Source organism: Loxodonta africana, chromosome 7 (assembly GCF_030014295.1).
Source record: "Loxodonta africana isolate mLoxAfr1 chromosome 7, mLoxAfr1.hap2, whole genome shotgun sequence".
In the NCBI taxonomy this organism is placed as follows: domain Eukaryota; kingdom Metazoa; phylum Chordata; class Mammalia; order Proboscidea; family Elephantidae; genus Loxodonta; species Loxodonta africana.
Window position 1 is genome coordinate 86,818,299 of NC_087348.1, and position 24,320 is coordinate 86,842,618.

The 24,320-nt window shown below is 37.4% G+C and overlaps 1 protein-coding gene across 6 annotated transcripts in view; it reads left to right on the forward strand.

Annotated features, from left to right (window-relative positions):
* Positions 1-24,320, forward strand: part of NUP98 (nucleoporin 98 and 96 precursor) — a 112,213-nt gene that overhangs the window by 34,151 nt on the left and 53,742 nt on the right. For 2 of the 6 annotated variants that reach the window (XM_003420067.4, XM_064288601.1), the window contains exons 10-12: positions 1,784-1,922; positions 6,620-6,712; positions 12,745-12,885. In XM_003420067.4, the coding sequence (XP_003420115.1) occupies positions 1,784-1,922; positions 6,620-6,712; positions 12,745-12,885 (373 nt within the window). The remainder of the gene's footprint in view (positions 1-1,783; positions 1,923-6,619; positions 6,713-12,744; positions 12,886-24,320) is intronic. The other 4 variants (XM_010599624.3, XM_003420066.4, XM_023539009.2 and 1 more) reach the window with 4 other exon arrangements.

Sequence of the window (24,320 nt, forward strand, 5' to 3'; positions counted from 1 at the left end):
ATATTAATTGGATGTGCTGTATGATTTGATACTGAGAGCAACTAAAAGCTATTTGATGTAAAATAAAACTAGGTAATTTCAGTAGGTTTGTTTTCTATTAGTAAATTTCTTTTAAAAACTTCTTTGTCTTAATGTTTGTGGCAGTTTACTTCTGATAGCAGAGTATCACTGCAGTGGGTTGAGTTTAAATTATTCAGTCTAAATTGAGATGCATTCACTCTCCTAAAACCAGGTAATTTTTAACTCCTAGTACTGCCCTTTGTTTTGGGTGATAAATTGGTATGGTATTTGGGAGTTACAAAAATGTTTTTGGTATTGATCAAATTGCTGAAATTGGGGTTCTCATGTTGTTGGAGGCTGAACTGAATTATTTACAGTTTAAGTAAAAATTTAAGTAAAAAGTTACTGTTTAGGAATGCACTTGACCTAGAAACTAGTGAATTCTGTGTTACTACTTGAAAAAAAATAAAACTGGTTATATGAGAATCAGTCTGAAACAGTCTATTGCAAATCCGTTTATAAGAAGCTTTGAACTTGCTATTGTTGATAGTTAAAAGAAATAAAATCCCTAAAACATATGGTCCCGTTTTCATGAAGATTTAAATCCGATATTTCTGAATTTAGTTTGGTGAGAAATTGAGACACGTATATAATGCTTCAGAAAGCTCTATGCAATTCAATAAGGTGTATTCAATGATTTTTAATATATTCACAGAGTTGTGCAAGTATCATACCACAATCAATTTTAGAGTATTTTCATTAACCCAAAAAAGAACTCCCTGCTTATTAACAGTCACTTTCCCTTCTCCCCAGGCCCCCAGGCCTAGTCAACCTCTAATCTACTTCTGTTTCTATGGATTTGCCTATTCTGGACATTTCATTTAAATGGGATGATACAATATGGTCTTTTATAACTGGCTTATTTTACTTAGCATGTTTTCAAGGTCATCTGTGTTGCAGTATGTTTAAATTTTTTATTGCAGCTGTTCCTACTGGCAAATTAAATTCTTGATACATTTCTGTTACAAGGTAAAAAATGTTTGGTTGCCTGGTTATTTTTTTTCCTTGACCTTACGAAAATCCTGTGTTTGCCAGAGGTTTTTAGGCTCGGACATTCTGTGTTTATACAGTTAACCCTGCTCAGATTACTTTGGTTTGTTTTTCTGATAGTTTTTATTTATCATTCTTCCATGTTTCTCATAAATGTTATGACATCTCTCTCTCAACCCACTCTCCCACCCAATCCACTATACCTGACATAATGTCTATTTACTTTGTGGGTATATCTTTTTTTTTTTATTGTGCTTTAAATGAAAGTTTACAGCTCATGTTAATTTCTCATACAATTTATACACATATTGTTATGTGACACTAGTTGCAATCCCTGTAATGTGACAGCACACTCCCCGTTTCCATCCCGGTTTCCCGTGTCCTCCAACTGGCTCCTGTCTCCCTTCCTGCCTTCTCATTTTGCCTCCGGACAGAAGCCACCCATTTGGTCTCGTGTATCTGCTTGAACTAAGAAGCACACTCAACGAGTATCATCTTATGTTTTATAGTCCAGTCTAATCTTTGTCTGAAGAGTGGGCTTCGGGAATGATTTTAGTTCTGGGTTAACGGAGCATCCGGGTGCCGTGGCTTCGTTGGGGGTTCCTCCAGTCTCTGTTAGACCATTAAGTCTGGTCTTTTTACATAAATTTGGGTGCTGCTGCACATTTTTCTCCTGCTGTTGTGTATATATCTTTATATTATTTAAAAATTTTCTGTATTCTGTTCTTTTTAGACCCTGTTTGGCAATAACAAGCTTACTACATTTGGAACCAGCACAACCAGTGCTCCTTCATTTGGTACAACCAGTGGCGGGCTCTTTGGTAACAAACCAACCCTGACTTTAGGAACCAATACAAACACTTCTAATTTTGGTACATATAAAAAGCAGGTTTGACTCTCTTAAAGTTACACTGACTATACCACACATCATTCTCCTGATTCATATTATTGGGAATATTTAAAAATTCTCAGGTAAGCCGTGGCTTGATATGAGGTACCAGAGGGAAAAGTTTAAAATCATGGACATGGGTTGGGAAAATTAGAAGAAATATACAGTAAATTTCCTTTCCTCGTACAGATTCTCTTGTCTTTCTACTTAAGTGTACTTGCAGGGTACCTGGAAGAAAGTTCATTCTCTAATTAAGGTAGATTTTTCTCGATATAAAGAAGCATCATTTTCTTTGGATTACTTGACTAATAACTGAGAAAGCATAAATGAGACATTTGGTTACTATAACACATTCTGTTAGGCCAGTTTTCAAATGAAGAAATAGTGCACAGGAGGTGATTTGATGATTCCTACTGAAAGTTGAAACCCTTCAGATTTTGAAGATTATACAACAGTTTTCTGGTAGTTTCAAAAATTTTATTCTCTGACTATATAGCAGTACATGTTCACTGTAAAAAAAAAAAAAATACAAATAAGATTGAATAACAAGTTAAAAAAAGAAAGAGGAAAAAAAAAACCATAAACTACTATTTGGAGATCGAACCAGTATAATGGAAATATTATTTTCAGTGTCATCTGTCACTAACTAATTAGGTTTTCAAATGAATTTAACATGATTGGTGTTAAATGAGATGGAAAGTTCATTTTATTTCCAAGGAAAATAGTGGTGCAAATATTTGTTGAAGATCTCATGGCCAGATGCATTACTAGGCACTGATTGATTCTCTTTGGGAGATGAGCACAAAGATATGGCCATATGGTATAGTCCAGCAGTTACGTAGTTCTTCAGGCAGTTTTTAAAGGCTCTTGTACTGGAGAAAGAGAACATATTAAACACCCATTTGAAGATTATATGTTTTCGCAGAAGTACATGAAGGCAGGAAATAGGTCTTTGTCAGGTACCAATTCCCAAATTTATGTATTTGATTTGATTTTTACAATTTCTTTTAGTCCTGTTGCTTGCTCACTCTCAATATGATTATAGTTATACTTTTAATTCTTTTTGGTTGTATCCTACTTGAAAGAACAGCTTTGAGGCAGTGGACTTGGTTAGCATGGGTAAGGTATCTAGTTTGTGTATTTGTGTTTCTTGGCAATAAAATTAGGATGGGAATGATACATAAGGATTAAGTCAGTATTTCTCAACCTTTTTTCGTCATTACTCCTCCTTCCCCAAGGAGACCTTTTTTCCCTAATCATTCTTTCTCCCCGTGAAATTTAGTACCTTCGATATACAGTGTATCTCTTTACGTACTATGGCTTTTTGGGCAATCACAAACCATTATAATACCTATGATTTTTTAGCCCCCGAGAACCAATTTTCGCAACTTTGAGAGTATGTGGGTTTAGCAAAAGCTTTTTTGTTGGCACAGTTTATTTCATTTCCGGAATTAAATGTTATTTTCATCTGACAGGGTGCTTGTATAGGATATACTTGATAAACTACACTGTACTTTTAAACTACATTTGATGTTATTCCGTGGTTGTAGATTTCTGATTTACTTGGAGGTTGTTGTTGTTGTATAGACTCATGCTCAGTAATTTGAAATTGAAAGTCCTCATCTTTATCTGACATGCCTCACTAGCTTGCGTACTGAATTTTAATTGTTCTTAATTTTTAATTTGTAAAATTGTTTTGAAATAACAGAGTTGGTAAACTTTTTTAAGTGAGAATCGGAGGGAATGTGTGGTATAAACAGTGTAAGTTGGGACTTACTTCCCTCTTGTGGGTTTGAGGTAGTTCACAAGTATCTCTTTTTCTGCTGCGTCTGGGGTTTGAAGATCCTTTCTGGTTAAATTAACTCAAAAAGAGATAGAATGTTTCCAAGTACACTTTGTTTATAGACAATTGATTGTGCTTGAGTAGGCAGCACTCCATTTTTGTGGCATAGCTATTAGCATAATTCAAGAAAAGATTTAATGAATGCATGAATCAAATGTATTGAGATTATGTCAGATTACCTGCTTGGATTTACAGTGACATTAGAAATATGTTTCTTTTAAAACTATTCATATTCCTTTACTTCTAACTTTTTCTCTTGATCTTTTTTATAGAGATAATCCAAATACTGAGCATAATAAAGTATGATATTCTTGGTTGGTGATGCTGTCTTACAGTCTAAGATATTCTCTTTGCTATCTTTTGGATTTATTTCTCTCCATGGTACTTTTAAAAATGATATCAAATGTTTGCCAAACATGGTTTTCTGGCCAGTAATTGATTTTTCCCCCCCTCTTATCCTGAGAGGAGTAATTTGTTATTTAGTTCCAGAAGGAGTGCAGTTTGTGTGTATATCTGAACAAAAGAGAATAATAGCAATAATGTGATCTAGATATTTTTAGAGGGGGACCTGTGAATTTTAAAGGGAAATCATAGGATTATCTCTAAATCATGCATCATGATGACGGAGGATAATTTGCTCAACTCTTCATTGTCTCTGGTAATGGAAGAAACAGTTGAACTTGAAATAAGTTATTTACAGGTTATTATCTTCTCTTTTAATTTTAGTGTGTTTTAGGTGAAAATTTATAGCATGAATTAGTTTCTCATTCAAAAATTTATACACAAATTGTTTTGTGACATTGCATGAAATCCCTGCAATGTATCAGCATTCTTCTCCTTTCCCTGGGTTTCCCGTGTCCATTCAGTTTTCCTGTCCCTTCCTGCCTTCTAGTCTTTTCTTTTGGACAGGTGTTGCCCATTTGGTCTTGTCTACTTGATTGCTCGAAGAACCACGTTCCTTGCGTGTGTTGTTGTTTGTTTTATAGGCCTATCTAATCTTTGGCTGAAAGGTGGACTTTGGGAGTGGCTTCAGTACTGAATTAGCAGGGTGTCCAGGCACCATAGTCTCAGGGGTTCATCCAGCCTCTGTCAGACCAGTAAGTCTGGTCTTTTTTGTGAATTTGAATTTTGTTCTACATTTTTCTCCTGCCCTGTCTGGGACCCTCTATTGAATAGCCAGGAACCATCTAGTTCTTCTGGGATCAGGTTGGTGGAGGTTGTGGTTCATTTGGTCCATTAGTCCTTTGGACTAATATTTTCCTTGTGTCTTTGGTTTTCTTCATTCTCCTCTGCTCCAGACGGGATGGGACCAATAGATGTATCTTATATGCCCACTTGCTAGCTTTTAAGACCCCAGATGCTTCTCACCGAAGTAGAATGTAGAACATTTTCTTTATGAACTGTGTTACACCATTTGACCTAGATGTCCCCCAAGACCATGGTCCCCAGCCCTTAGCCCCAGTAACTTGGTCCCTCCAGGTGTTTGGATGTGTCTAGGAAGCTTCTGTGATTTCACTTTGGTCAAGTTGTGCTTGACTTCCCCTATTTGTGTATTGTCTTTCCCGTCACCAAAGAAACTTGTCTACTATCTAGTTAGTGATTTCTTCTCCCCACTCCCCTCTTCCCTGGTAACCGTCAAAGATTGTTATTTTTCTGTGTGTAAACTTTTTAAGTTTTTGTAATAATGGTCTCATATAATATTTGTCCTTTTGTGATTTGACTCATTTTACTCAGCGTAATGTCCTCCAGGTTCATCCATGTTGTGAGATTTTTTGCAGATTTATCATTGTGTAGTATTCCAATGTGTATATGTGCTATAGTTTGTTTATTCATTCATCTGTTGATGGGCACTTAGGTTGTTTCCATCTTTTCGCTGTTGTGAATAATGCTGCAGTGAATATGGGTGTTCATATGCCTCTTTATGTGGTGGCTCTTATTTCTCTAGGATATATTCCTAGGAGTGGGATTGCTGGGTTGTGTGGTATTTCTATTTTTCAATTTTTAAGGAGGCCCCATATCGTTTTCCATAGTGGTTGTACCGTTTTACCTTTCCACCAGTAGTGTGCAAGACTTCCCAATCTCTCCGCAACCTCTCCAGCATTTGTTATTTTCTGTTTTTCTGATTGATGCCAGTAATGTCAGGTTGAGATGGTATCTCATTGTAGTTTTGATTTGCATTTCTTAATGGTTAGTGATCACGAGCATTTCCTCATGTGTCTGTTAGCCATCCAGATGTCTTCTTTGGTGATATCTTGTCTTTTTAATACCAGCTAATTTCTTGAGTTTACCTGTGAGTTGGCTATGATACCATTAAAGCACCTCCTATGATCAGCCACACATTACTATCCATGACAGGTTTACCAGTTCAAAATAATAGCAGCTATAGGGATTTTTATAGTTGGTTTTCTCTTAGTAAGAACCTTTAGTTAGGCTTTGTAAAGTGCCTTTGTTTGTTGACTGTCGTAATTTGTAGTTTGAGCAAATGAGGTTTTTGGTTTTTGTAATTAATAATTAAGTATGAAACATGAATTGGAGGCTTTCTGCCTTACAAAAGGAATGTTTCCCAAACTCAAGCACAATCACTTTGCTGTAATATTGGATATTATCCTTTATCAAAATGATATTTCAAGGCTCAAATTAATTAAGCAAATATGCAGATATCTGGGGTCAGTTTGCAGGAGTCAAAAGTTAAATTACCCTACCATTTAGAAATCCTAAATATTAGTAAATGAAGGGATACAAGGCTTAGGGTCAGACTGCTTTGTTTTAAACTCCCTTGTAGAGGAAGTTGGGAGTTATGTTAAAAGTACAATCCACCCATTCTTCTGTCCTCCTAGGTTTTGGCACAAATAGCAGTGGAAATAGCATTTTTGGAAATAAACCAGCAACTGGGACTCTGGGAACTGGACTTGGAGCAGGATTTGGAACAGGTAAGGAACTGCTGCAGCAAGAATTAGGAAGGGTTACGTCTTGGCTTTCTAATTGCTGGAACTTAAGAGGTCTATTTGGTTGTATGCCTGGAAATAAGAGACCCAGATTTCCATTTTCACAGATGGATTTGTAAAAATCCCAGTATTTATACTTTACCAAGTCTTAAAACATTGCACATTTATCTTAGAGGCTACATGTTTCTTTTTCTACAAAGTCTTTGTCCTCTCAGAGTGCTGGTTTATATGGAATTTCCAGTAGCTATAGTGAAACTTGTTAATATGATGGCATTGTTAACTTCTGTTCTCCTGTGTTATCTTTGTAATAGGGATTTGAGACTTTGTTTATCAGTAAGTTTTATTACCCTAATGGTAAAGCAGAGCAGTAAGAGCACACGCTGAAGTATTTAACACATACCCTGATGTTTTGCAACGTCTGTGCATACCTTTCAGTTCTTTCCACCGTGATACCGACCTGAAATGTCATCTTTGTCCCTCTTCCAACTATCATCCAGTAGTTATTTTTCAGTGCCTTTGAAAGCATTGGCCCTTCTGCTTTAAATAGTTGGAGGGTACTGTTGGTCATAAAATGCATAAGTGCTTCCGTATGTACAGTTCAACACGGCTGTTTAAGTGTACAGTTTTGCCTGCCTTCCCATTTCGTATGACCATATATTTTTATGGTTCCTGCTTCCATTGTCCAGTTATCGCTTGTCTTTGCTTCTAAGATCTGATCATTTATCTGTCATCTCCTTTATTAAACCTCATTTTGTACTCTGGGAAATGTTTCTTTTCGTTGCTTGTTTCCTTTTAAAAATAAAAGGTATAAGTGCTTATAAAAAATGTCCAACAATATAAAAGTATCATGAAATGTCAGTCTTTGAGCTGTGAAATAATAGCTGTTGAAAGTTTGGCATGTATCTTGTCAGATCCCTTTCTACTTATTCTTCAAAATATAAATATATGTATATGTATGTTTGTAAAAAAATGTGTATTTTATATATAGGTTTTTTGCTGTATTCTTAAATGGAAGCCACATGCTATATGAGTATTTTTTAAACCAAAGGCTGAGAGATGCATTAGTTGATTGTAATATTAATGTAGTGGGTTGCAACCAGTGTTTTAAATAAATAAATTAGAATTTAAAAGTCATTGTATATAATAAGGTTAAGTATTGCTTCAGGAAACTTGTGTTTCTGTTATGTGTGTGTGTGTGTTTTGGGTCTCAGTGTATGTCATATTATGTGCTGTAGTCAAAAATGTTTGAAAACAATTGCCTTACATGGTATCCTGTGGCTTATTTTTTCACTTCATGTGATACGGGCATATATGTTTTTTTTTTTTTTTTTATAGTCAGTACCTATAGCTCTATTTCATTTAAAAAAAAAACAACAAAACTACCTAACGTTCTATTGTGTATATATGTGCATATACAAACCTGTATACACACCATTATAATACCTGTACACACACCATTATTTACTTCTCCCCTATTAGTGCACATTTGATTTATTTGATATTATTAGCAATGTTTTTCTGTGTTAGTATTACTATAGGGTTGATACTTGGAATTATGTAAGAATATACACATATTTTTAATTTCAGTGGCCCCTAATTCATGTTTTGCAAAAAGACTGCGACAGTTTTGCATTGTCACTCACACTGTTTGAAAGTGCCAGTTTTTCCATATCTTCTCTATATTGTGGGCTTTTTCGTGTTGGCATATAAGTAGAAATTGGCATCTTCAATTTGCATTTCACTAATACTGATGAAGGTGGATATCTTTATATATGTTTATGCCCGTTTGAATCTTTCAACTAACTTCATAATGTTTGATCATTATTTCTTAATTTGCATTTCAGTTCTTTGTTTATTACGGATATTACCTCTCTTTGTTTATGTGGTAGAACCTCATTTCAGTGTTTAACTTTTCCACTTTTTATCCAAGTATACATTTTACAAAAAACTAAAGCTGAAAAGCTCGTTTTTTTTGTACACCGTGGTCCTTAAACTTGAGCAGAATGTATCATTTCTCTGCAGGAGAAATAGTGTTCTCGTCTAACCCTCCAGGGAAAACTGGCTTTGGTATGGGCAAATAAAGGGCTTTTTCAAGGGTTGTTTTGAATCAGGAGTTTACAAACCATGAACCTAAGGCCTGATTAAGATGCTACTCTTCTGTCACATGTATTTCCAGCAAAGCTTTTTGTTTATTTAATTTTGTCTGTGGTATCTTTCTTTATGTATAGGCTTTTATTTTTATGTGTTGAAAGTTCTTTCCTCTTTGGTATTTGGGTCTTACAGGTCTTAAATAGGAATGCCTTCTCTTACAGTCCAAGATTATAAAAAAATGTATAATTTTTTTCTGGTGCTTCTATTTTTTTTTTTTTTTGGTGCTTCTATTTTGTGAAAATTTAATAGTCCAGCCTTTTTATTTATTTGATTATATTCAGTTTTCCTTAAACAGTTCTCCCCATACACAACAAATTAAATTTTTGTTGTCCTTATATATTCCTCTTTCATGCATTATTCAATCAATAAAGTTTACACCCCACACTTAGCAGCTGTAGGTAAGGTAGGGAAATAATGAGAATCAACAAACACACTTTTGGATTTTTTCCATTTTCACATTTGTAAAAGTTGACTTTTGGTATTGAGACGGATGTGCCCTGAGACCTTTATGTATAAACACCCATCTCCATGAACTCTGCATTTCATGGGATCACAAGTAAAATAGCACTATACCTTTGGGCTGTATTTTTGGGCTTTAGCTAAATGACTGGTCCTGTGCAGCCTCTTGTTTTGAGTGATAGATATTCAGACTCATGCCTCAGTAGAAATAAATTTTCCTATAACATGAGCCTTTGGATTTTTGAATTAGTAATTGACAATACAAATATTAATTGTATAAATAGGATCTGTAAGCCAGTTTTTGTACTCTCAAGGTTTAAGTGGCCTATCTTAGTATAAAATGTTTTATATTGTCCCTTGGTTTGTGATTTGTTTTGTATTATTCATTGGTTTGTGACTTTTTTTTTTTTAAGGAACACTCATTAAATGATGGGCATATCACTTTCTCATTCCTCAGTGATATTATTAACTACCTGCACAGCATACCATTTTCTAGGTAGTTCTTTGGTAATATTAAGAAGTTTTAATTCTTTTTTTTGCACTTTAGATGAAAGTTTACAGAACAAACTAGCTTCTCATTAAACAGTTAATACACATACAATCCCACGACAAGTCAACACTCTCCCTTCTCAACCTTGGGTTTCCTGTTACCAGCTTTCCGGTCCCCTCCTGCCTTCTCATCCTTGCCCCTGTGCTAGTGTGCCCCTTTAGTCTCATTTTGTTTTATTGGCCTGTCTAATCTTTGGCTAAAGGGTGAACCTCAGGAATGACTTCATTACTGAGCTAAAAGGATGTCCGGGGGTCATACTCTTGGAGTGTCTCCAGTCTCTGTCAGGCCAGTAAGTCTGGTCTTTTTGTGTGAGTTAGAATTTTTTCTATATTTTTCTCCATCTCTGTCTGGGACCCTTTATTGTGATTCCTGTCAGAGCAGTCAGTATTGGTATCCGGGCACCATCTAGTTGTACTGGACTCAGTCTAGTGGAGGCCATGGTAGTTGTAGTCCTTTAGTCCTTTGAACTAATCTTTCCCTTGTGTGTTCAGTTTTCTTCATTCTCCGTTGCTCCCAAAGGAGCGAGACCAGTGGAGTATCTTAGATGGCTGCTCACAGGCTTTTAAGACACTGAATGCTACTCACCGAAGTACAATGTAGAACATTTTCTTTATAAACTATGTTATGCCAGTTGAGCTAGATGTTCGCTGAGACCATGGTCCCCACAGCCCTCAGTCAAGTAATTCGGTCCCTCAGGGAGTTTGGATGTATCTAAGAAGTTGTTTTGATTTTTGATGATTTCTATGAAGTAATAATTTTAGGGCTGTATCTGGCAAGATTGACTGCTGTACTAAGATCTACACAGAAAAAATCTTCTACCCAAAGCTAACAGATACTATAGACAAAATTAAATTCTAACATTTGTTAGAAGGTCCCAAGAACAATTATTTTCACTTTTTCCTTGAGCCACTTGGAGTTTCTAAAGCCATTATTTCCATCTTGCCCCCAACATAACTTCTTTATGACTGCCACGATTAATCATAAATAATAGCGTATATTCATATCTTAACTGATTACCAAACCATTGTCATATCACATGTGATGTAACACTAAGAATGTCCCACAACTGGTGAATTGTTAGTAAGTTCTTTGACTAAGCATAAAAAGCCATTTGTGCCTTAAGGAAGGCAAAACTGGGTAAAATACATATTTTTCCATTATAAATTGGAACAGAATGCAGTCAGGGTATATTATGACGTTACCTTTCCTGATTAACTGAACCTCCCACCAATGCCTTATTTACTCTTTTGTGGATTATTGAAATATACTCATTAGACTGTTCCGTGGAGTTGCATCCAGGACTGATGCAAAGGCAAAGGGTGGAACACACACCCATCCAGAACAAAAAATTTTACCTATTTTATGCAGGTTTCATCTAAGTTTTTGATCAAGAGTAGGGAGACATTTGGATTGCTACCAGTAATTATCATCATTGCCATGTCATCTTCCTCAAAACTGTGCTGTAAAGCATTTTGTTTGATCGAGTATTGTGATTTTAGTATTTCATGGAGCTTGTGCCATTTTCCATGGTTTGAGACTTCAAAAGAACTCTTACTAAACCCAGTCGCAAAGCTGGGCTTTTTAAAGTGGAATAATCCTGTTCTCTATTTCAAATGGCTACTTTGCTGCTTTCTTGTTACTACTGAGGCTCGACAGTTACAGAATGTTTTGTACATCCAGTAGTCACCCTCACTAATTTATATTGTATGGATTGCCTGTGTGTAAACTTCCTATCCTCTTTTGATTGTGATCTCAGGGCAATTCCCATATAATATTTTTAACCTCTAAGTATTATATCTTTGAAGTGATTTTACTGGTATACCATGTCTCTGCTCAGATGCAGTTGATATGTAAAAAGGAATTTCAGGTCATGTACGTTGCCAGTAACATTTCCCCATTTTTTCCCACTAAATTTTCCCCATTTTACCGTTTTAAAATCATTGCTGATGACATAAACAAGGTCCATAAGCAAGATTCATTAGGTATAAAACATTAGCAGGATTCTGCAATTGGTTTCTCCTGTTGAAAAATTAGTTCTTATTCATATCTGCTTCATGCTGAAATGTGAGTCTGTTAAATAACCTTGTCACTGGGATATTTAGGTTTTTGTTAGACATGTTTGCCTTTGTCTAGCCAAAGCAGTTTTCATGAGATGGTTAGCTTGAAAGTCTTGATTTTTTGCTATTCAAAGAAGATTTATTAGATTTGGTTTTGTATAGTTTAGAATATGTGTCAGTCAAAAAAATGAACTAGTGGTTGGGTCATCTGAGTGTTTCGATTGGCAAATACTGAAATTTAAGGATAATTGATTACTTAATGCTTTGAAAATATATTGCACTGTAGAATAGCAGGTTAACAGCCTTGGTTATATTGTTAGATGCACTTAGGTTTGAACCCCAGCTCCACCGTTTACTACAGTGGGCTAATTATTATACTAAACCCACAGTTTTCTCATCTGTAAAATGAGGATAATAGTTACTACTTCAGGAACTTGTGAAGATTAAATGAGATAATAGCTAATCTTTAGTGTTTAGTATATATCAGATCTCTTCTAAATGCTTTACATGTATTTATTCATTTTAATCTTAGAATAAACCTCTAGGCTATACATTGTTATTGTGTTATAGTTGTGGAAACTGAAGCACAGAGAGGTTAAGTATTTTGCCTATGGTACATGCAATGCACTTAGCACTGTCCCTAGCACATAATAAGCATTTACTATATTAGCTGTTACTTTTGTTGAAATGAGTGGTCATTTTGAAGTTACCAAATGTATAATTTTTTTAAGTAACTGACCTATGGCACAACATTCAAAGGATCTTCTGTGGCACTTTTTTCTTTCTTCTTGTCTCCATAGCTCTTGGTGCTGGACAGGCATCTTTGTTTGGGAACAACCAGCCTAAGATCGGAGGGCCTCTGGGTACAGGAGCCTTTGGGGGCCCTGGATTTAATACCACGACAGCCACTTTGGGCTTTGGAGCCCCTCAGGTCCCAGTAGGTAAGTGTCAGTCACTTTAGAAGGCTTGACTCAGTTTTTATGTCTTGCTAATTCTTGACTTGCCGACCTTTTTCTATCTCACCTCTCTTCCTCCCCATCAAGGTAATACATACATGCATGTCATTAGCAATCATATAGTACAGAAAGGCTTATAACAGACTCCCTTCCTCCCTACTCTCAGGCCTACTCCTCCAAAGAAACCTTTTGTTAATGCCTTTAGTTCATTTGCTATAGAAATGAAGTCTCTATCTAAATGATATGCTTATATTGCTGTTCTTTGCTTTACTAAGTATATAGTAAATTTAACTTGTTATGGTGGGTGGGAATTTAGCTCACTTATCACCCTCTGTCGTCTTCTTCTCAATATAATTGTATTTATTAAATTTCATTTAAATTCATACTGAAGTGTTTTTCAGACTTCGTTGAAGTACCCCTTCCTAGTTTTTGTCATATTTGCCTACCACCTTTATTATTATTTACTTGTAACTTCAAGAAAATTAACTTACTTTTTAACTTAAACTTTTTTTTTTTTTTTTTTTAAGACAACTGTGTTCTACAGGAAATGAAAACCTAATATCACCTGGTGTAGAGTAACTGTAAGATAGACTAGGGGGTGGGTGGATAGGTAAATGAATGAATGGATGGATATATACGTAGGTAGGCAGATAGAAAAAGTTAGTCTCTGTACTGTTTATGTTCTGTACTACCATGATACATGTTCCACATTTTGAGAAACCTTTGCAAATTTAGTGTGTGTACTTATATCCAAAAAACCAAACCAGTTGCTGTCAAGTTGATGCCAACATATGGCAACCCTATAGGGCAGAGTAGAACTGCCTCATAGGGTTTGAAGGTTGTAATCTTTACAGAAACAGATTGCCACATCTTTCTCCTGTGGAGCAGCTGGTGGGTTCTAACTGCTAACCTTTTGGTTAGCAGCTGAGCACTTAACTACTGAGCCACCATGGCTTCTTGTATATTTATGTACTTTTTCTTACTTAATCAACTATTTCTTGATTCCTCTTTGTCAAAAGAGGATGTTAGTGCCGCTACCTACCCTTCTCTTTCTCTTATTTTTACTTGCCCCATCTTTGTTTTTACACTGATAAAGTTTAAACATGTATGTCTTTGTTATCTGGGGCTGCTATACAGAAATATCACAAGTGGATGGTTTTAACAAAGAGAGATTTATTCTCTCAGTCTACTAGACTAGAAGTCCGAATTCAGGGTGCAAGTTTCAAGGGAATGTTTTCTTTCACTGTCGGTATCTCGGGAAAGGTCCTTGTATCAATCTTCCCCTGGTCTGGGAGCTTCTCCTCTCAGGAACCCTGGGTCCAAAGGACGTGCTGTGCTCCCGCCACTACCTTCTCGGTAGTATGAAGTCTCCACGTCTCTCTGCTCCCTTCTGTCTTTTATATCTCAAAAGAAATTGGCTTAAGACACAGTCTAATCTTGTAGATCTCATCAATATAACTGTCACTAATCCATCTCATTAACATCATAGTGATAGGATTTACAACATAGGAAAATCACATCAGATGACAAAATGGTGGACAGTCACACAGTACTGAAAATTAAGGCCCAACCAATTGATGATACATATTTCTGGGGGACACAGTTCAATCAATGGCATTCGTTCTATCCTATAACTGCATTCTGTTCTTTGCTTAAAGGATTACTTGAAAGTTGCAAATGAACACAGCTTTTCATTATAACTATGAAAACATTTCTTTCCAGAGAGACACATCTTCCTCATGACACTTGTTTTTCCTAGAATTTCTAATTTTTTTTTTCACCAACCTTTCTTGCCCTCCTAGACTATTCTGGAATTCTCAAGGATAGTATCAGAATTCTTCTTTTCTCTCCCACATACCTCATTCTTTGATCTCTTTGTCCTTTTGCTGCAGTGTGAGCTCTGATTATTCTCTAGGCCTTCAGAATTGCTCCTGGATATTGCCTTCAGTTCTCAGTGGGAACTGCTATGTCCTAGACATAGGGTTTTCCTGTTTATTTCCTGGATTTTCTGGAATGTGTTTTCAAGTAAAGTATATATGAATACTTGCAGTTCTGAAAATATCTTTAGTCATTCCTCACACTTTCATGTCACAGAATTCTGATGTGAGAATAATTAATTTCCTCTCAGAACTTTGACTTTGTTTCTTCTTGCATTAATGATTGCTGATAAGACGTTCAATGCCTTTCTGATTCTTGTTTCTTTGAAGGGGACTTGTTTTTCTCCCCACCTCCCAAAAGCGTTTAGGATTGTCCTTTTGTCCTGAAATTTCACAGTGATCTGCTGTTAAAATGACAGTGGGGGAGGTGTCTGACTTCCTCTCTCTTCATAAGAGGGAAGGAGAATCAAGATAACAGCCCAGGGCTGATTCCTGAGGCAGAGATAAGACATGCTTCCTCTCTCCATCATCGTTACCAATTCTGACACAAACCGTTCCTCACATAGCACGCTCTACTTGTCTACCAGGTTTGATAATTCATTGCGGTGGCCACGAAGAACTCACAGACAATACTCATGATTATGGGGTTTATTAGGGAAGTGACAGGTTAGAATTCAGGTTCAGGAATGCTCAGGATACAGTTCTTCCATCAGGACAGCGTCTTCCCAGTGGTTCTTTCTCTCTCCGTTTAAAAAAAAAAAACACTTTTTAGGGGTTCTTTTTGTTTTGTTTAATTTTTATTGTGATTTAGGTGAAAGTTTACAGCTTAGTTTATCTTTTAAAAATTTAGACACAAATTGTTTTGTGACATTGGTTGCAATCCCTACAATGTGTGACAGCACCCTCACCCTTTCCACCTTGGATTCCCTGTGTCCGTTCATCCTGTTCCTGTTCCTTCCTGCCTTTTGATCAGGAGTTGCCCATTTGGTCTTGTATATTCGATTGAATTAAGAAGTACATTCCTCATGTGTATTAGTTTGTTTTATAGGTTTGTCTAATCTTCGTCTGAGAGGTTCTTCTGTTTATTAAATCTCTAGGGTAATTTTTGCTTTTATACCCTTATATTTAATACTTGGTAATTCTTCTCCATTCATATTTGAGAATAAAATAATAATAAAAAAAAACTCACTGTCAGCCCTGTGTATGTGGGTGGGGCTTGTTTACCAACTTTTTAACTTTAGGGTAAGCAGACTTCTTGTTAGGTGCCATCAAGCCGGTTCCAACTCATAGCGACCTTGTGCACAACAGAACGAAACACTGCCCTGTACTGTGTCATCCTAACAATTCTTGCTGTGCACGAGTCCATTATTGCAGCCACTGTGTCAGTCCATCTCATTGAGGGTCTTCCTCTTTTTCACTGACCCTCTACTTTACCAAGCATGATGTCCTTCTCCAGGGACTGGTCCCTCCTGGTAACATGTCCAAAGTATGTGAGACATAGTCTCACCATACTTGCTTCTAAGGAGCATTCTGGTTGTACTTCTTCCAAGACAGATTTGTTCATTCTTTTGGGAGTCCATGGTATATTAAATATTCTTTGCCAACGGCACAATTCAAAGGTGTCAGTTCTTGTTTTGTCTTCCTTATTCATTGTCCAGCTTTCACATGCATAGGAGAACTTGAAAATACTGTGGCTTGAATTAGGTGCATCTTAGTCCTCAAGGTGACATCTTTGCTTTTCAGTACTTTAAAGAGGTATTATCCAAAGGCCCTCTATATGTTGCAATGCCAGATTCTTAGCTCTGGGGTGATATTGCTGTTCACACTAGTTGCCCTTGTTCTTTCCATCCAGTTAACTTGGTTTCATCAGAGGCACACTGGTATTTTGGCTTATCTGTTGATAAAGTGTAGTTGTTTTGTATACAAACTTTGCATTAACCTTTCGTTCCTTTTGTTTTCAGTCCCACTTTATCAAACCTGGTATCCTTAAATCCCTAACATTTTTTCCATTCTCCAGGGCAGCTAGGCTCCATTTTTTGGTTGTAACCATCTTTGAGTATATATTCTAAGCTGTAGTTTCCTTTACCCTGCTTTATTAATTACCACTCCTCTTCCACTTCTTTCTTGTAGAAATTTGTTATATTTGCTTGAGTGTTCATTTGCCACCCTCTTATTCCTTGCCATTGGGTTTATGTAGATATATTTTCATTTTATTTTACCATGGATTTAATGGGGTCTTTCGAGGAAGCAGAAATAAATTAGAATTCTAACTATTTTTGTATGAACTTTAAAGTCAGTTTGTCGTTAAAGATGATGTTTTCATTTTGTTTGTTTTATTTTTGGTTGCTTTCAGTAGAAGGTAGCATAAATATCTTAATCTGCCAGCCTTACTGTGAGAGCTGTTTGACTGGTTTTTAATAATTCACCTGTTTTTCCAAAAGCATCTAAAAATTCCTGACATGGAATATTGCAATACAGTTGTCTACATTAGTGTTGTTGCTGTCATCGAGTGACAGTGAGTAATGTTTAAAATGAAAGTAAAGAGATTTATTGAGAGCAAAGGCAGCTCAAGCTGGAGACACGTTAGATCTCACAAAGTGAAAACCAGCTCTTCAAAAAACTGCAGTTACATGGGCACAGTTACAGGGTTGAATCAGGAACTCAGCTTACATTATTCTGATTGGTAGGTGAGCAGTCAGCAAAGTGGAAGGCAGGCTGTCTTGAAGCAGGGCTTTGGTTGGGATTGGTTAACAGAGTATATGTGGATTCAAGGCAATTGGGTAGAGTCACGTAATTGCAGAAGTCTGTGATCGAAAGGGGGGTCACAAGATGATTGATGGGGTCCAGGCTGTGCTGCTTCCACCCAGCCAGAGGCCCAGGTCCATATGCATATGAAGAAGTCAAAGTTATAGTCTCAGGAATTCAGAAGCAGAAGTCACAAAATGGAGTCAGGCGTACACCTGAGCCAACCCTCTTAAGCGTGCCAGGCACCTCAGTTTTGGAACCCTTGTACATTCCCTCCTTCTGATCAAGAATTTCTAGAGAAATTCTTTCATCATTTCATTGACCACTAATAAAAAGAGTGCCTTTTTGTACAGGGGCTTCAGGTGGTTGTTTAGATGACTGCTTGGTTAACATACCTTTAAGACCTCAGACACTGTGGATTTGAAAAGTAGCCAGGCACCATCTGGTATCTTCACCACACTATAATTTAGCCTCTTAGTTCTTGTGGTCCAGTTGTTAGGGTCTCTGTGGGACTTGGCCACACTGGAGGGATAACCTTGCATCTCAGGACTCTGTTTCAGGGGGTAAGCTCAAATCCATTTGGAACATGAACACCAGAGGATCGAGAATGATAAGGACGATGAAGCATGTGGAAGATAGGAAAATTTTTGCATATTTCTTTAATTATTTGTCCAGTAAAATTCATACCCTGATCACTACAAAGGACCCTGGGGGCTCCCCAAGTGGGGGTGATATTTTTGAAGAAGTTTCTTGATCACAAAGGTGGCAGTACCCTAAAGACCAGGAAAAGCTTCTACACAGTGAGAAAATTACAAATCATTACTAATACAAATTTATAACCATTTGATGGTGGTAGCTGAATAAAATCAATTTGCCATTCAAGCATAGGTCTTGAAGGCAGGGGGTACTTTTTGGGCAGAGGTTTATAGGGTTTACCTAAATTAAATTGGAGAAAAATAGGGCACTGAGATGCCACATAATCAGCCTCATAAAAATCCTCCCACCAGTACTTTTTTAAGATTTCCGTCATTTTGTCTGTTCCCAAATGGGTGTTTGCATGCAATACTTCTAGCATGGAGATTTGTAAAGATTTGGGGAGAACTAAATTCTTGTTGAGACCTTTCCATAGTCTGGAAGTAGAACACTGGGGGCAACTCAGTCTTTTCCATGGGCTAATTTCTGATGCTCAGCTAAATTCTTGCTAGCAACTCCTTTGGGAAAAGAAAAATTCTCTATAAGCATATTAAAAGGTTGTTTATCATCTACAACATTGCCACTTGCATAGTACCAAATGTTATGTGGTCTAATACAGTAGGAAGACAATCAAAACTATGAAAAAGGACATGGTCCACTGTGGTAGAAAAATCTCCCCACCAGTAATTTTCCAAAGTCCAGATTAGGTCAAGTGCTTTAACCCTTATGTTATTTAAAAAATTCTTAACTGTAGGGACATGCAAAACAGGTTTGTTATTAGGTCCAGTCAACAATCCAGTGATTGGGTCTTGATGATGTCTGACCTGATCCCAATCTCTGATTTCTTCTTTTGGAGTTAACTGTTGGTGTTTAAACAACATCTTTGAAATTCGATGAAGATTGAATCAGGGTAGGCATTTCCAACGTTCTGCTGTAATATAGGTTCTATCATAAGAGTTGGGCCATCGTGATCATGAATGAGGGTGATCATCATGATCATTATTATTGGGGGCAGCTTGCTTAGCTGCTCTGTCAGCTGTGTCATCCCCTGTAATTTCCTCTGTTTAAGGAGCTCCTTTGGCTTGGTGGGCCTGGATTTTAATTACAGTGATCTCAGAGGGGAGCAAAAGGGCTTCTGAAAGGTCTGCTACTAAGGGGGCATTTTTAATTTGGTTCCCCAAAGGAGTTAAGAACCCTCTTTGTTTCCATAACATAACAAAATCATGAACTACCTGAGTCTGTACTTTGAGTCCATGTAAACATTTACTGACTGTCCAGAAGTCAGTTTGCAAGCCCTTATGAGCACTGTCAGTTCAGCTTGTTGAGCTGAAGTGACTTCAGGAAGGGTGTCACTTTCGAGGACTTTAGTAGATGTGGTCACAGCATAACCTCCCTGTTAATGAGAACTAATATGTTCAGGTTTTAAATATGACCCATCAACAAATAAAATCCAGTTAAGATTTGGAAGTGAGATCTCTTGTAAATCTTGTGTGGGGACAACAGTTGTTCAGTAAGATTTAAACAGTCTTGGATAGGGTAATCATCTTCATTAAGTGGGGGTAATAAAGTAGCTGGGTTTAATGGGGTTACAGTGTGCAACTGAATATTAGAAGCAGCTAAAAGAAGAACTTCATAGGAAGTTGTTCTATTAGCTGATAAATGCTGGGTCAGAGTTGAATTTAAAATTGCTGACACTGCATGGGGAACATAGACATCTAAAAATTTTGCCAAAACCACGTCTGCTGTACTTTCAACCAGTTTAGCAGTTGCGGCTACTGCCGTGAGGCAAGGGGTTTAGCCTCTAGCTACAGAATCTAATTGAATACTGTACTACACATTGGATCTTTGTTGTCCTCCATGTTTTTGAGTGAGAACTCCTGAGCATGGCCAGACACTTCTTGTACAAGCAGTGAAAAGCCGAGAGTATAATTAGAAAATTCTAAGCAGGAGTATTTATTAAAGATTCTCTTAGTTGTTAGATGGCCTTCTTACCATCCTCTGAAAATTAGAAAGGATGTGGCTCAGAGGTTTATAAATGTTTATAGAATGTCTGAGCCAATGAAGAAAAATTTGATAACCAGGCTTGGCAGTATCTGCAGATCCCAAGAAACACCCTCAATTGTTTTTTAGTGTTAGGAATACGGTGGGCTAGGATAGCTTCCTCTCCTTTGGGGTCTATAGTAACTCTTTTTGCAGAAATGATGTGGCCCAAATATTTAAGGGAAGGTTGGGCCAATTACAGTTTTTCTTTGGATGCTTTGTGCCCTCCAGTGGCCAAATGTTGTAATAGGATACTGTCCACTAAGCAGTCAGAATGGGAGTTAAAAGAGACCAGCAGATCATCCACATATTGTAACAAAGTAGACTGTTTAGTAAACTGTAAAGGCTGCAAGTCAGTGTGCAAAATTTGTTAAAAAATGGGTTGGGGATGCGCTGAAGCCCTGAGGCATCACAGTCCAAATATATTGTTGGTCCTCCCAAGTAAATGTGAATAAATACTGCCTATTTGGGTAAACAAGAATGCACTGCGAAGGTCAGCCACCATAAAGTGAGTGGCATCAGGGTGAATGATGGAAAGAAGCAAATGGCAATTGGGAGCTAATGGAAATCTAGGTATCACAGTGCGATTGACAGCACGTAAATCCTGGACATATTTCCATCCTCGATTATTTGGTTTTACTTGTAACAGGTGTTACAGGGACTAGTACTTGGGATGATTAAACCTTTATCAAGGAAATCTTGAATTATAGGAGCAATTTCCTCTTTAGCTTCTCATCTCAAAGGATATTGGGAGATTTTTGGTAAAGGTTTAGAGTTGTGAATCTGAATTTGGATTGGTCCCCTGACAGCATCTGGCCAACATGAGTGGACGTAGTAGCTTGTAAGGTTTCAAGAATTGTGGATAAAAAGTCTGAGGAAGAGGAGATGGGAGCTGAGGGTTTACCTTCCTCCAGTGCAAATGGAGTGCCTGTAATTAACGAAAGAGCATCTTCCTCATTCAGGACTGCTCTTATTTGGGAATCATTGTATAATTTGGTTCTGGGAAAATCTTGCAGTATTTCTCCTTGCTAAGTGATCTTTAAATGGCAGTTGCATTTAGATAAGTCTCTCCCGAGCAAATTAATGGGTGTCTAAACTAAGTAAGGAAACCCTGGTGGCATAGTGTTAAGTGCTATGGCTGCTAATCAAAGGGTCAGCAGTTCAAATCCCCCAGGCGCTCCTTGGAAACTCTATGGGGCAGTTCTACTCTGACCTGTAGGGTCGCTATGAGTCGGAATCGACGGCACTGGGTTCTGGGTAAACTAAGTAAGAACAAGTGTGTTTCTTCAATAGCGGCCAAAGATATAGAAACAGGTAAAGAATGAGTTAAAATTTGTTTTTTTGTAGCAATCCCCACAACTTTAGAGGTCTTTGTAATCCGGGGTAGAGGCTTTTGCAGACTTGGGTTAATAGCTGAGAGGGGGATCCCTGTGTCAATTAAAAATTTACAAGGTTCTCCATTGATCCAAATAATAGTTTCACCTTGAGAATCTATAGCCACCATCAGAAAAGCCCCTAAGTGATCCCCGGAGCACCTTCATTCAGGCTTAGCCTGAGGGGTATTAAAGGTTGGAGCACCCATTTCATTCTTTAGCTTTATACAGTCGTTTTTGAAATGTTCAAGTTTCATGCAATAATAACGAACTGCAGGGGAATTGTTCTGAGATTTGGTCCCCACATAGGCCTTGAATTTGTTATAATTAGGAGATTGCAGCTATTATAACTGCAAGGCCATTAACTTCTTCTTTTTTTTTTAGTGAGACCACTATTATAAAAATTCATGAAAAGGTTTATACACAGAAAGAAACAATCTTTGATGGTTACAAGGGAAGAGAGGGGTGGGAAGGGAAAAACGCTAACTAGACAATAGATAAGTGGTAAGTTTAAGTGAAGGATAAGATAGTACACAGTACTGGAGAAGCTAGCACAACGTGACCAAGGCAAAGTCGTAGATGCTTCATAGATACATCCCAAGAAACCCTGGTGATGTAGTGGTTAAGTGCTACGGCTGGTAACCTCAAGTTCGGCAGTTCAGATCCGCCAGGCGCTCCTTGGAAATTCTGTGGGGCAGTTCTACTCTGTCTTGAAAGGTAGCTATGAGTCGGAATCGACTTGACTGCAATGGGTTTGGTTTTGGTAGACACATCCAAACTCCTTGAGAGACCAAATTACAGGGCTGAGGTTTGGGGACCACAGTTTCAGGGAACATCTAGCTCAATTGGCATAACATAGGTTATAAAGAAAATGTTCTAAATCCTACTTTGATGAGTAGCGTCTGGGGTCTTAAAAGCTTCTGAGTAGCCATCTAAGATACTCCACCAGTTCCACCCATCTGGAGCAAGGGAGAATGAAGAAACCAAAGATAGAAGGGAAAGATTTGTTCAGAGGACTCAATTGCTTATTGTTTAGCACTGCCTCTGCGTCCTTACCACATCCTGTGAAGCAGACTTTTATCTCCACTCTCCAGGGGAGGAGACTGAGCTCAGAAAATTTAGGTCTGTGAGAAACCATGGCTTGGGCTCAGAGTGAGTGACCTGAGTTTGTATCCTTTGTTCTATTCTTTAGCTTTTTTTTCAAAAGTTTGGCCTGGTTTGTAAGCTAAGGTCATTAGCTCTGGTGTGGGAACATTTTTCCCAATTTAGCCTATGGTGTTTGATCAGTTCAGCCAAATCAGGGTGGAGCCCATTAAGAAAAATGAAATTAAAAGCTATACTGGCTCCTGATTCTTCTAAGTTTAATCCAGAATGTTCCATAAAAAGCTTGGTCAAATGGTCTGTGTAATTATAAACATTTTCATCTTTCTCTTGTTTACAGCCCTGAACTTTACCCAATCTATTTTCCAAGGAAAAACGGTGGTGGAGGGGGGTAGTATCAATAAGGCTGGTGACAGCAGCCTTGATCTGATTTATTAATTCATCGCCAGGGACACGAGCCTAGATTACTAAGGATTTTTCAGGGCTGACAAGTAACAAACTGACCTGTGAAGACTGGAATGCTCTAAAACTGCACAGATTTTCTTGAGTCTCCTTGAATAGTCCCCAGAATAACACTGCTCCTGTTGTGTGAAACTATATACCAAAAGATACTTTTTTTTTCCCCTTGCCCATAGTCTTAAGTTGGGGTTTAGGAACTTTCTGAACACAGATGATTTATTTTATGGTTTTTAAATCGACACCCCCTCTGGATTTAAAAATCCTGAACAAATTGGCACTGCGTCCTCAAATGTCAGCAATCTACGTTTTAGTATTTAACAAATACATCAGATTTTAAGAAAGCTTAATTTTTGTTTTAGTTTGAATAGGGTGGATCTACCACTTTTTTGTTAATTTAGCTATAGATGTCCTTTCTTTTTGTCATCGTTGTTGCTTTTGTTTTCCCCTATTGCAAGTACGTATATATATTTATAGGGTCCCTGGTGGCACAGTGGTTAAGAGGTTGGCTGCTAATCAAAAGGTTGGCAGTTTGAATCCACTGGCCGCTCCTTGGAAACCCTATGGGGCAGTTCTGCTGTGTTCTGTAGGGTCGCTATGAGTCGGAATCAACTCGACGGCAACAGGTTTGTCTCGTTTTTTTTATTGCAAGTTTTGAAGTTTTCAAAATGTTTATAGCAGTTTTATAATGTGCATTATCTTATTATATGTTGGATTTAGCCTTATTACCAAGTTTTTTTTACTTGTATTTTTGGTGAAAGTTTACACAGCAGTTGTTGTTAGGTACTGTCGAGTTGGTTCTGACTCATAGCGACCCTATGTACAACAGAACGAAACATTGCCTGATCCTGTGCCATCTTCTCAATTGTTGTTATGCTCGAGCACATTGTTGCAGCCACTGTGTCAACCCATCTCGCTGAAAATCTTCCTCTTTTTCTCTGGTCTCTTACTTTACGGGGCATTTATACAGCAAATTAGGTTCCCATTTTACTGGTTTTTTTCACTATGTATCAGCATTCTCATTATTTCCATTCTGTTTGGTCTCTTCCCATTAATCTAGCTTCCCTGCCCCTCTTGCCTTCTTATCTTTGCTTTAGGGTAAAAAACCACTGTTTGGTGTCATATATAGATGATT